General features: G+C 42.4%; 1 protein-coding gene across 1 annotated transcript in view; it reads left to right on the top strand.

The window, feature by feature from the left end:
* fras1 (Fraser extracellular matrix complex subunit 1) overlaps positions 1-13,667 on the top strand; it is a 421,086-nt gene that overhangs the window by 358,053 nt on the left and 49,366 nt on the right. The window contains exon 41 of the mRNA XM_079566634.1: positions 9,219-9,409. Within this exon, the coding sequence (XP_079422760.1) occupies positions 9,219-9,409 (191 nt within the window). The remainder of the gene's footprint in view (positions 1-9,218; positions 9,410-13,667) is intronic.

Below are 13,667 nucleotides of genomic sequence, written 5' to 3'. Positions count from 1 at the left end.
AATGCCGTGATACTGTGAGGATGATGATTTGTAGATTATTTCCGCTGAAAAAGCAACTACGGTCCATCGCTACTTTACCCACTCATATTGTATTGCCATTCAAAAATGGAATATACAATGCCTGACGCCCCAAAAAATAAAGTTTCCACAACAAAAAAAGGCAACATGCTCTAATACTTTATCTAGCACATCCCAAAGAGTCTCAACGGGGTTAAGATCTTGGCCTCTGCAGCGACAGATCCATTTCTTGAACCACTCTTTCACAACTTGAGCCCCATGAATCCTGGCATCGTCATCTTTGAATACGCCTGTGCCATCAAGGAAGAAGAAACCCACTGGTGGAATAACCTGGTCATTCAGGATGTTCAGGTTGTCGGCTGATCTCATTCTTTGGGCTGATCTCCTTCTTTGGTCTACGTTCAGACTTCTTTTTGCCTCTGTAGCTTTTCTTTTTATTCTGAACAACAGAATGTGACTTCAGTCTGAACAGCAGGTCGTCATGAATGTGCCACAAATGCCGGTCATTCTGCACTGCAGTAGACGAGAGCGGGAGGAAAACGACACGTGCACTTGTTATGAATGAAATTAGCGTGGGTGAAGCCGCTCACCTCCCTCTCCACGCCTGGACTCCAAGGAGACAGGTTTCTGTTAAAGAGGGGGTATTATGCTTTTTTCAATCACATAGCGCCAGTCTATAGCACACTGCAATGATGACGAAACCTTCTGTTGGTCTGTAGATGCAGTAAATTAAAACTGCCTTGTGTAAAATTGCTCTCTCAAAATGGCTGTAGTGAATGTCTTGAAATAGGCCTCTGTCTCTTTAAGGCGAGACAGGCAGGTGAAAGTATTGATTTTTCACGCAGTGGTCGAAGTGGAGATTTTTATCTATTTTCCTCCCTTTACATCTTAGTTTTCATGTCAGAGTATAAAAATGACATAATTCACCCCGCATGATGTTTATTTTATGATGTTTTGTCTGCGAGGTGGGGGCAACCCGGAAGTAGCTGCTGCGCTGCGTAGAAAGTCCGTCTTTCCCGCGGGTATCCATTCATAAATATTGACAGATTTTACATCCACATGTGCTGCGAAGGGGCCCCGTGATGACGCTTTCACCCAAATATGGTATTTTTCCTCTTACGAAACGTTGGTGCGGAAAAGTCGAAGAACGGGCCGAGCATGCGCACTCGCTACAAAACTTCCGGGCTGGTTTTCTCTGAATGAGAGAAGCCGCACTCGGGCAGAGCCTGAGCCCTTATAGCAGCTCCCACAGACTCCAAACTTTCCAGTCTGAGACCGAACAATATTTTGAAGGTTTTTGCCGAGGGATTTTTAAATATCTAATTCCTAGCCTGATTTATTCAACTTTGAAACCAAAAAAACAGGCGGAATTTGAGTTTTTACAGATTTTTTCACTGATGATTAGTTTATTGAAAATCGAAAACAAAATATCCAAAATCCCCTCTGAAAAAAATCTTCGTCACTAATATGTCAATAAAATAAAACCATAAAATTTAATCCGGCTCAATTCATTATTTTGATTTCGTTGCCCAAAATATAGACAATTTTGGCCATTTTAATGCTCAAAATGCCTTATTTTTATGTGAAAACATAAAATGACAGAAAAAGTGCAATACATTTTTTTCTCATATTTATATCTGTAATGTTCAGCAACAGTTTCAAATTGATATCTCTACATTTATTTTCTTTCCCTATTCACCTGCAGTGTCTCGCTTTAAGAACCTCTGACCCTTTCCGACACGCCCCCTCCACACGCTGTCTGTGGCATCAGTGGGGAGGGGGTTCTGCTGAGGAGCAGTGGTTGGTTACTCGGCTGGTGACGAAAGCTCGGAGGCGTCTCCAGGAGGTGGGGGCGTTCCTAGGAGGACTCAGGCAAACCTATCCCTAAAATGGCCGCCATCAGAGTTTTTACAGATTACTCAAAAATACGTGAATGCGCCAAGGCAACACTTCAGGCATGTTTTTAATGAGGGAATGACGTAATAACATGATGCAAAGCTTGAAAAAGTCCATTTTGCACAATACCCCCCTTTAAAGATATCGCCGCCTCTGCTCCACAAAAGTCCATGGTCCAAAAAAACTGTCTCTCTTCCTTCTTGATTATTATTATTTTCGGATTGCAACTTTTCACCACTTGAGTTCAGTCACTCCTGAGCAAATATTACCCACCTTCGCTACTAACCATAGCCTCAATATATTAAATCGAAGTACTTTCTTTGGTCCGAAAGTACATATTTTTCCAGAATCGCACAGCTGCTCCCGCCATTGAGGGATGGGTCAAATCCAGAGGACATTCTGCTACTATTTTCCTTCACATTTCACCCCCCCCCACTCTGCTCCTAATCTCATTCCCGTGTTTATTTACATCCACAGCTCACGGTGCCTGTATGTTGTGAATCCGATTTCCCGAGGTCGCACCCACCTGTGTGTATTAGCATTGTAACCATAGCCCTCTTCAGCAGCGATCGAATATATATGTAAATCTATCACAGGATCTTTTATTGAGCTGGGACGCTTCCTATCGGCTCTACGCTGAATTTATAATGGCCGCGTCTGCGTTCGGGGCGTTTTAATTTGAATTCCAGCCGAAGAGAGAGGAATGCAAAACATGCGGCGACGGAGGAGGGAGCGCGCGGCGGCGAGCGTCAGTGGACAATCAAGAAGGTTATCGAAAATGTCTGCTCCCATTCCAGTTTAATCATGTTTGTGTGGAGGCGAGAGTCAGGCAGTCATGACATTATGGTCTTTTGTAATGGACTGAGGGGAAGGGAATTTTGTTAATTTTAAATGTGTCTGACTGTGTGTATTCTTGGTTTTCTGAAATTGCCTTTTTTGGAAGGCGCTATTATCGTTTGGACGGCTGAAAAGGGTAAATGATTCTGACAAAACATCAAAATATGAATATTAATCTTACTTTCCATCCTCATTGTATTATCTTTGTATTTGGGGGAAAAACATCTCCAACCATCCAGCATCCTTGTGTTTGTGATGGATAATGGAGAAGTTGATTGTCAAGGTGGAGAAGTACAGCATACTCGCCACAAATTTTACAAAGACAATGTCAAGAATGTGCAGGCACGGCTCGCGGAGACACCTGAACACCAGCGTAGCTTTAGCTGTATGTGTAAATGTGCACTTATGAAAATGCCGCAGGCCCCATGCGTCACATCCAGTGATAGTTCCTGGTGTAAATTTGTTGTAACTTTGCAATGAGTTTGATGCTCCCCTGACCCTCCCTTCTCATAGAGATCTGAATACCCGACCCGATAAACAACAAAGTGTGCTGTGGAGGCAATTCGAGCACTGACATGATCGAAACAAGTCTTGTCTTCTACTGATATGATCGAAACAAGTCTGGTCTTCTACTGACATGATCCAAACAAGTCTGGTCTTCTACTGACCTTGTCCAAATAAGTCTGGTCTTCTACTGACATGATCGAAACAAGTCTGGTCTTCTACTGACCTTATCCAAACAAGTCTGGTCTTCTACTGACCTTATCCAAACAAGTCTGGTCTTCTACTGACATGATCCAAACAAGTCTGGTCTTCTACTGACATGATTCAAACAAGTCTGGTCTTCTACTGACCTCATCCAAACAAGTCTGGTCTTCTACTGACATGATCCAAACAAGTCTGGTCTTCTACTGACCTTATCCAAACAAGTCTGGTCTTCTACTGACATGATCCAAACTAGTCTGGTCTTCTACTGACATGATCCAAACAAGTCTGGTCTTCTACTGACATGATTCAAACAAGTCTGGTCTTCTACTGACCTTATCCAAACAAGTCTGGTCTTCTACTGACCTTATCCAAACAAGTCTGGTCTTCTACTGACATGATCCAAACTAGTCTGGTCTTCTACTGACATGATCCAAACAAGTCTGGTCTTCTACTGACATGATCCAAACAAGTCTGGTCTTCTACTGACCTTATCCAAACAAGTCTGGTCTTCTACTGACCTTATCCAAACAAGTCTGGTCTTCTACTGACATGATCCAAACAAGTCTGGTCTTCTACTGACATGATCCAAACAAGTCTGGTCTTCTACTGACCTTATCCAAACAAGTCTGGTCTTCTACTGACATGATCCAAACAAGTCTGGTCTTCTACTGACATGATCCAAACAAGTCTGGTCTTCTACTGACATGATCCAAACAAGTCTGGTCTTCTACTGACATGATCCAAACAAGTCTGGTCTTCTACTGACATGATCCAAACAAGTCTGGTCTTCTACTGACATGATCCAAACAAGTCTGGTCTTCTACTGACCTTATCCAAACAAGTCTGGTCTTCTACTGACATGATCCAAACAAGTCTGGTCTTCTACTGACATGATCCAAACAAGTCTGGTCTTCTACTGACATGATCCAAACAAGTCTGGTCTTCTACTGACATGATCCAAACAAGTCTGGTCTTCTACTGACCTTATCCAAACAAGTCTGGTCTTCTACTGACCTTATCCAAACAAGTCTGGTCTTCTACTGACATGATCCAAACAAGTCTGGTCTTCTACTGACATGATCCAAACAAGTCTGGTCTTCTACTGACCTTATCCAAACAAGTCTGGTCTTCTACTGACATGATCCAAACAAGTCTGGTCTTCTACTGACCTCATCCAAACAAGTCTGGTCTTCTAATGACGTGATCGAAACAAGTCTGGTCTTCTAATGACGTGATCGAAACAAGTCTGGTCTTCTACTGACCTTATCCAAACAAGTCTGGTCTTCTACTGACATGATCCAAACAAGTCTGGTCTTCTACTGACCTTAGCCAAACAAGTCTGGTCTTCTAATGACGTGATCGAAACAAGTCTGGTCTTCTAATGACGTGATTGAAACAAGTCTGGTCTTCTACTGACCTTATCCAAACAAGTCTGGTCTTCTAATGACGTGATCGAAACAAGTCTGGTCTTCTACTGACCTTATCCAAACAAGTCTGGTCTTCTACTGACATGATCCAAACAAGTCTGGTCTTCTACTGACATGATCCAAACAAGTCTGGTCTTCTACTGACCTTATCCAAACAAGTCTGGTCTTCTAATGACGTGATCGAAACAAGTCTGGTCTTCTAATGACGTGATCGAAACAAGTCTGGTCTTCTACTGACCTTATCCAAACAAGTCTGGTCTTCTACTGACATGATCCAAACAAGTCTGGTCTTCTACTGACATGTCTGATCTTGTAGTTTGTTAGGAAAGCTCTTCCTGAGGTCCTACAAATCCAGGAAATGCTTTGCTCACCTCTTGATCTTGTGCAAAGCTTAATCGTTTCATCACAGACTAAAAACCCTCAGCATGTTTTCCTTATTGAACCAGCTACACAGTGAAGGGGAGCAAGGGGGGCGAGGTGGGAATCATGGTGCCACATGGATTTTCGTATGTGTGAACTCACAAATACCATGAGATTTCAGCTGGCAGGAGAGGATGGCAGAAAGGAGTAGGTGTCCGAGAGTGACGGATGAGTTTTAACCGTCTCTTTCCTCGTAAATCTGCATGTGACAGTTTGCGAGAAAACTGCACTGAATATTACCCAAACCGTTGACAAACCAATTAAAAAATCCTGTCCTTGGTGGAGGTTGCGAGCCGTTCACAAATTCCGAGTTGAACCAGGCCAAATGTGATCAAATCTTTTCTGTATAACGGTCTACACCCTGTGCGAGTCCCCGCTGTCCGTCTGCAGCAGCCGCAGAACTCTGGACTGAATTCAAGCGGCGTCCCGTGGATCTGTGAAGGACGCTCTGAGCTCAGGGACTGATCGCTCTGACAGACAGAGGACACAAACAACACCAGCCACTCACCAGATAATGGGCTTTTAGGAGATCCAAGGACGGAAGGCCGACCATTTGCTTGAGGTTTTGTTCGTTACTAGACAGTGGATGCAGCTGGAAATGTACTATTTTGTGGATGATAATGGCATGGCTCGTTTTTTTTTTTTTTACTGAATTAGTTCATCGCAAGCACAAAATAATGGTCCAAAACTTATCCAGCTGCAGTTTTGGCTGAAATTATACAAAATATTATGCTCAAAAGTAGCGAGAGAGGTACGTAAAAAAAGATTGTTCCCATAACATCTCAGTTTTAATGTCAGAATATATAGAAAAAAGACCAAACTCTCCCTTTACAACTCCCTTAACAACGCTTGTTTTATTACTTTTTCTTGAGGTGTCTGGTGTATATTTACCCAGGAAGCAACTCCAACTTAACAACAAATACTGACATGTTTGGTATCCACGTGTAGCACAAAAGGCTGTGACCGGGATAACGCTGTAATCCAAGATATATCCCCGGGGATTCTGATTAAAGTTGCAGAAATCGATAAAGGGAGGGACTTTAGGAAAGGTATTATTATTTAATATTACTTATGTTACATCAAATTTCAGACCCAGGCAATTGCTAAACATTTAAACTTACAGACTATCCCTTTAAAAGCTGTAAATTCGAATTGCTATTTGTACAAACCTTGCACTAGTAATCAAACATCAGCATAAATGAACGGTGCATACAATTATGAATGTACATTTTTAGGAAAATGATGTATAGCACTAACAGCATCATTACTGTGGAGATCAAAAGTCGCGTCCTGGCTCTGGTTCTGGAATCCACAGACTTTTCCCAGAATAAATGCATGGGTTTGATGAAGATGCAACATAACATGATCAAAAGTTCGCAAAAAGGAGCTCTAAAATTGATCATATAGTACTTTTGCACAGAAAGAGTTGGGCATTTCATTGTGAATCTTTGTTGGAACAAACTTTCCCCTGACGTCAAATCAAAAAAATAACGCATCGTCCCAAACCGCTGTTATTGGATTTAGCGCGAGTTTATCTCCGATCGTGAAATATCCTTCAATAACTCGACTTTCTCTCTGCGTTCCCATCCGTTTGCTCGAAGCGATAAAAGTGTCAAACAGCCGTCAAGAAAGTGGAACTCAATAAAGCTCTTTTTTATTTATTTTTATGTTGCCCGTGGAAGCGGATTGATGGCTTTGCCGCGGCTTCATTCATTTCCTGCAGAATCGCGCTCTCTACGGATCCCTCCATTAGTTTGTGCGAGCGCAGACGTCGCTGTTGTTTGTGGGATATTTGGAGAGAAAAGAGAAGCCAAATAGTGTGTTTGATTTGTGAGTGAGAGGATGGCTCACTCTTCTAGACGAGCCGCTGCAAAAAAATACTACATTCTGATAGGTTTCATCTTCCAAACTTGCAAACTTTCACCTGGAAACTGCTTAACTCTCACAATAAAGTCATTTTACCAGTGCGCTAGCTGATGCAACTTTCTCGCGATAGCACTTAAAGTATCAGGCGACAACTTTTCTTTTCTCAGTCTTAAGATCTTTGAAGTGCATATGACACATTAGACACAGGTTTTTGCGAAAACATAGTTAACACAATTACATTTAAAGCAGCACTAAGTAACGTGTTTACCTTAATAAATCCTTTCCGTAGTCCCTGTGGGGGTAATACAAGTGTTTATGGGATGATTGGAGGGTCTTTCATCTCCCCCTGGTGTCTCTGGACAGAAAACCATGTTTGCAACTTGACTGCCACCGGACCGGAGCAAGCAATACACACTAATGGAATCACGAAGAAGAAGCTAACATGCTAACAGGCAAAGCTAACTGCGGGCTAACGTCACTTTAAACAGTATTTACAGCCAAGTTTGAGTGAAAAAAAAATATTTCCATTGTATAATTGGATGCACAGTAACCCGCTCTCCCTTCGCCTTTCCTGTCAGCGTAGTATTTACTCTCAAGTGTAGTAGCAAGTTACGATTTTTAAACTTATTAATTGTCTTGGAGAGTAGACAGGAAAGGTGAGGGGAGAGAGGCTTACTGTGCATCCAATTATACAATGGAAATATTTTTTTTCACTCAAACTTGGCTGTAAATACTGTTTAAAGTGACGTTAGCCCGCAGTTAGCTTTGCCCGTTAGCATGTTAGCTTCTTCTTCGTGATTTCATTGTGTATTGCTTGCTCCGCACCGGTGGCAGTCAAGTTGCAAACATGGTTTTCTGTCCAGAGACACCAGGGGGAGATGAAAGACCCTCCAATCATCCCATAAACACTTGTATTACCCCCACAGGGACTACGGAAAGGATTTATTAAGGTAAACAAGTTACTTAGTACTGCTTTAAGGTTTTGCTAAAGGTTTTATCCAGCTTTGACTATATTTGTGATCTTTACAGTTTTACTTCCTTATTGGACACTGACAGGAAGTGACATGGATGAAGGTAAATAATTTTTAACTGTTGCCGTGCCAACCATGAATGGGAAATGAGTGAAATTGCTATGGAACGTAACCTCTATCTATGTCACTTCCTGTCAGTCGCTTAAAAATTAACTTTTCTTCACTAAATTGCTGCTTCACTGAAATAAAATGATGATTATTACTTATTTTATTACTTATATTACATATTTTCAAAAGCATTAAAACATAGCATCATATGCACTTTAACGACTTGAGGCTGCACTGACTGACTAGAACAGGAGGATTGATGAAGTTTATTTCCAAACTGGTTTAAATAGAAGAGTTGAAGCTCATTCTGCTGATTGGATAATTGTCTGAGACACATCTGTAAAATGTACACAAACTCTACAAACTCTCACTTTAAAAACAATGTAAACCAGAAAACCATTAATAGTTGTCAACAATTTCAATAATTGATTAATTGTCTATGAATCTATTCATTGTTTCAGTCCTTTGTTCCTATTCACCTGCAATGCCTGAACTGATAACAAGCAGATATGGCTCTGGACATAGGTGACCAAGGAGTTCAGAGGACAAGTCATTGTAATTCATCTCAGATATATCTTTTTTTCCTCAATCAATATGTGGTGTTTGTACAGCTAGAACTACACGTCCCATAATGCCTTGCAGCTGCCGCTTTCGTCTTTCATGTCGGCCTGCATATTGTCAGTATAAGTTGAATGATCACTGCAATTTTTCAACTGAAACCGCAAAACTTTTCAGGAGGATTTGTCTGGTGTTGTTGCTCCATGTTTCAAATCTATGGTTACCATTATTTTGACCCATTTAAACAGAAAACAGAATAATGACCATGGTCCAAATATATCCGACTCACCCACACGTGCCCTCCATCGGATAATTACTGACAATTACTCTGATTAAAGGTCCCATTTCATCGCTTTAAACAAAAATGCTGTGAAAATGTGAAATACATGTGTTCCCTGTGTGTTCGCAGGCGGTTCGGTCGGAGGCTCCCGCGTCGTCACTCCCGACGCTCCCTTCTCTGTGGACGACCTGGTCCATGAACGCATCTTCTACGTCCAGGACAAAAAGCACAAAACTCACGAGCAAAAAGACGTGTTCAGCTTCTACATCAGCAACGGGCACAGCCAGACGGAGGCGTTCAACGTGGAGGTCGACATCCAGGTCAGTTTACGCTGACATTTACACAGTACTAGTAAGGCGAGATTTTTTGTGTGATGGTCAATGTTGGTATTTTTTTAGTTCCTTTTGTATCCTTTTTGGTTTGGCCTCTGAAAAAAATAAAAAGGCCAAACTCGCCCTTTACAATGCTTATTTTATCAAGTTTTTTCGAGTATAGTTTTCCTGGAAATCACTACACTGGCACAGCACTCCTTTGTCTTTCATTCACAAATACTGAATTGTTTGCAGTGGCGTGCCGTGGGGTTTCAGTCAGGGCCTTGAGCAGCCTGAGCTCACTCATTCGAATGCATATAAATGATCGACAATACAAAGGCGTACAGATTAAACAGCTCTTTTCTGTGGCATTTGTACACCAAAGAATTAATCAACAAAGCAAACCAAAGCAGCAGCGCCTCGGCCCCCAAACTAAACCTTCGAGAACACTCACAACTCATGACGGTGGAGATGAGCGCATTATAACGTGGAAACTGCCGGCGGTTTTGTTGACAGAGCGAGACATCCAGAGATCAACCCAAACGTATAATCCAAAGTAATAAAAATATACTATACTGAGGCCAAACCCTTCCCGTCCGAGGCCAAACCCTTCTCCTGACAGGCCAAACCCTTCTTCTGTCAGAGGCCAAACCCTTCTCCTGTCAGAGGCCAAACCCTTCTCCTGATAGAGGCCAAACCATTATCCTGTCAGAGGCCAAACCCTTCTTCTGTCAGAGGCCAAACCCTTCTCCTGTCAGAGGCCAAACCCTTCTCCTGATAGAGGCCAAACCCTTATCCTGTCAGAGGCCAAACCCTTCTTCTGTCAGAGGCCAAACCCTTCCCCTGTCAGAGGCCAAACCCTTCTCCTGATAGAGGCCAAACCCTTATCCTGTCAGAGGCCAAACCCTTCTTCTGTCAGAGGCCAAACCCTTCTCCTGATAGAGGCCAAACCCTTATCCTGTCAGAGGCCAAACCCTTCTTCTGTCAGAGGCCAAACCCTTCCCCTGTCAGAGGCCAAACCCTTCTCCCGTCAGAGGCCAAACCCTTCTCCTGTCAGAGGCCAAACCCTTCTTCTGTCAGAGGCCAAACCCTTCCCCTGTCAGAGGCCAAACCCTTCTCCCGTCAGAGGCCAAACCCTTCTCCCGTCAGAGGCCAAACCCTTCTTCTGTCAGAGGCCAAACCCTTCTTCTGTCAGAGGCCAAACCCTTCTTCTGTCAGAGGCCAAACCCTTCTTCTGTCAGAGGCCAAACCCTTCACCTGTCAGAGGCCAAACCCTTCTCCTGTCAGAGGCCAAACCCTTCTCCTGATAGAGGCCAAACCCTTCTCCTGTCAGAGGCCAAACCCTTCTCCTGATAGAGGCCAAACCCTTCTCCTGTCAGAGGCCAAACCCTTCTCCTGTCCAGGGCCAAACCCTTCTTCTGTCAGAGGCCAAACCCTTCTCCTGTCCAGGGCCAAACCCCTCCCCTGTCCGGAGCCAAGCGTCTGGTGGTTTCCTGGTGGTTTGCTTTCGAAGCTCTCCATGATGAAGGGGTGCGAAATATCCGTGATTAATAAATTATTTGAGAGCTTTGAACCCCCTGTGAATGTTGACATTTGACAGTTTATTTCCACTTATGAATAGCTGAAAGAATCTTTGTAACTATTATATCAACAACATAAAACCATACATTTAAACATTGTTCGATCCATTTATTCTGCTTAGATTTTGTCGCTGAAAACATCAGTGTTTTACAGGAAAAGTTTCAAATTGATATCTCTACGTTTTTATTCTTTATCCCTATTCACCTGCAGCGTCTGGCCTTAACTCTAAGCGCCGTCGTGTTTCAGATGTTGTCGACCGAATATAAAGTACATTTTGAAAAGATATACAAAAACAGGGCTGTAAATTAAGTGTCAAGCCTCATTCTAATGTTCATATAAAGTGCAGAGGCTTGTTTTGACTCCAGCGCCGCTCCGTTATTTATCTACTGTCGTCAGATAAAAGATGTTGTTTGCTCCGCAGCTACAGCAGCGACGTGTTCGAGCTGCTTTACTCTGATAACGGGATTAAAAATGGAGCGAGATTTTAAACCCAGGCACATTTTTCTGATCCTATATCAGGCTAAATGAATGGAGACGTCAGGGCTGTGTTTACTACTGTAGTTAACTGCTCTGGAGCTGGTACACACAGCTTTAATCTGGGATTCGATAGAGAGGCTAAATGTGTGGCCAAATGTCCAGAGAGAAAAGAGCAGTGCACTCTTTTCTCTCGAGTGACCATTAAGCAGCAATGGTCACCACGGGTCGATACAGACCACAATGAACTGGGAGTGTCAGAAGAGAACAGAGTGACAGGTCTTTGAACTAAACACAACAGGAATGAGTGGAAACAGCTCTTGTAATGACAAGCTGTGTGTTTTTCATCAACAAGCCACTTAAATTGTTACAATGAAAAGGGGCTAAATGCTTGAAACATGGAGCCTTCTGACCGTCCCCTGCGGGATTCTGTCCATGCTCCATCAGACGCTTTGTTTAAAGGGATATTTCAGGATTTTTGACACAGGGCCTCATTTCCCAGTTATCCAGAGTGTTGCTGGTACCTGGAGATATTTTTTTTGTAATTCATGCAGTTCTTATGTTTGAAGAGTTTCGTGGCGCTAGGCTAGTGCAAGGCTAGCGCATGTCTATGGTATCAGCTAGCCTGCATTAAAAACAGTCTGACCCGCTCCACAGTGCACCTGAGGCAAATCACTTATAACGCCAGACTAACCATTATACATGTCTGTGTCCATAGAATAATTTTTGGAATATAACTGACCTTGTATCACATGAATGATCGTCTTTCGAGGGACTATTTTCTAGCAGATCACTCCGCCGCTGCGTAGCTTATACAACACAAAGCTGATGCTGCTTAAATATAAGGTATTTTAAATGCAAAATGGTTAAAATTACTCTTATCGACACATACATTTATATCATTAGTCTGCCGTTATAAGTGATTCTGAGTGTTTTTAATGCAGGCTTGCTGATATCGTAGGAATGTGCTAGCCTTGCATTAGCCTAGCGCCACAAAACTCTTCAAACATAAGAACTGCACGAATTACAAAAAAAATATCTCCAGGTACCAGCAACACTCTAGATAACTAGGAAATGAGGCCCTATGTCAAAAAGCCTGAAATATCCCTTTAAGTCATAGCAACAGAGCAGTACATGAGCTAACTGTTTGGGACATTACTGCACACAGCTCAACAGGTGAAGCAGAACAAATGGCTAAACTCAAAGATCTCTAAAGGAATAGACTGGTGTTTTTCCATACTGAGATATGTTCTTACCAGAGCTTAGACGAGTTGATGCGTACCTGTCTGGTCTTTGTGCACGCGTTCAGTCACGCAAAAAGACTTTGTTAGCATAAGCCTGCAGTATATTCCTACAGCTCCAAACTGGGGTGAAGTTAGAAGCTGTTCCACCTTTTCCTTATTTAAATACAGATATGTTATTCATTAAACATGACTAATTTCTAAGCGGATAAAAAGGGGCACTTTATAGAAAGGCGTAATAACACCTCCGGGGCACTTCAATCAAGTCAAAGTGCTCCTAAGATGTTATTATGCCTTACAATATAATGCCCCTTTTTATCCGCTTAGGAAATCGTCATGTTAGACTTGGATGAAGTGTATTTAGATAGGGAGAACGAGGAAGAGCTTGGTCACTTCTAAATTCACCCCAGTTTGGAGCTATAGGAATATGCTGGGTGAGGCAAAATACTGATAACATCTTTGGTCTATTTGCGTGACTGAGCACAAAGACCAGACAGTTACGAATCAACTCGTCTAAGCTCTGGTAAGAACATATCTCAGTATGGAAAAACGGTGGCCTGTTCCTTTAATAAAACTCTAGAGAGGACTTGGCCATACGTTAAAATTCTGTAAAATTCTGGCGGCCATCTTGTGACCGGCCCTTCTGACCCAGTGTTATGTAATCAAACGGAATCACTGATTTGCTTGATGCTGTTTCGATCTGTTTTTAGTTATTTCCTGACTCTTTGATAATTGTGACTAACCTTGTCATATCTGGCAAGAAAATAAAGTGTTTTGCAGTTTTCTTTTTATCGGACGCTCAGACTTTAACTGCATTTGTTCATGGATTTCTCTGTCAAACACTTCAAATCCTTCACTTCTATTTACGTAGAATGATGATCTTGTGCATGCCAGATAAAGTCGAAACGAAAACCTCAGTGATTTTGCGACATGAACGTTTTCTTTGATGCGGATGGATGAGCAGCCCTGAC

Source organism: Gobius niger, assembly GCF_951799975.1.
Source record: "Gobius niger genome assembly, chromosome: 1".
Taxonomy (NCBI): domain Eukaryota; kingdom Metazoa; phylum Chordata; class Actinopteri; order Gobiiformes; family Gobiidae; genus Gobius; species Gobius niger.
This window is presented reverse-complemented; position numbering and strand designations above follow the sequence as displayed.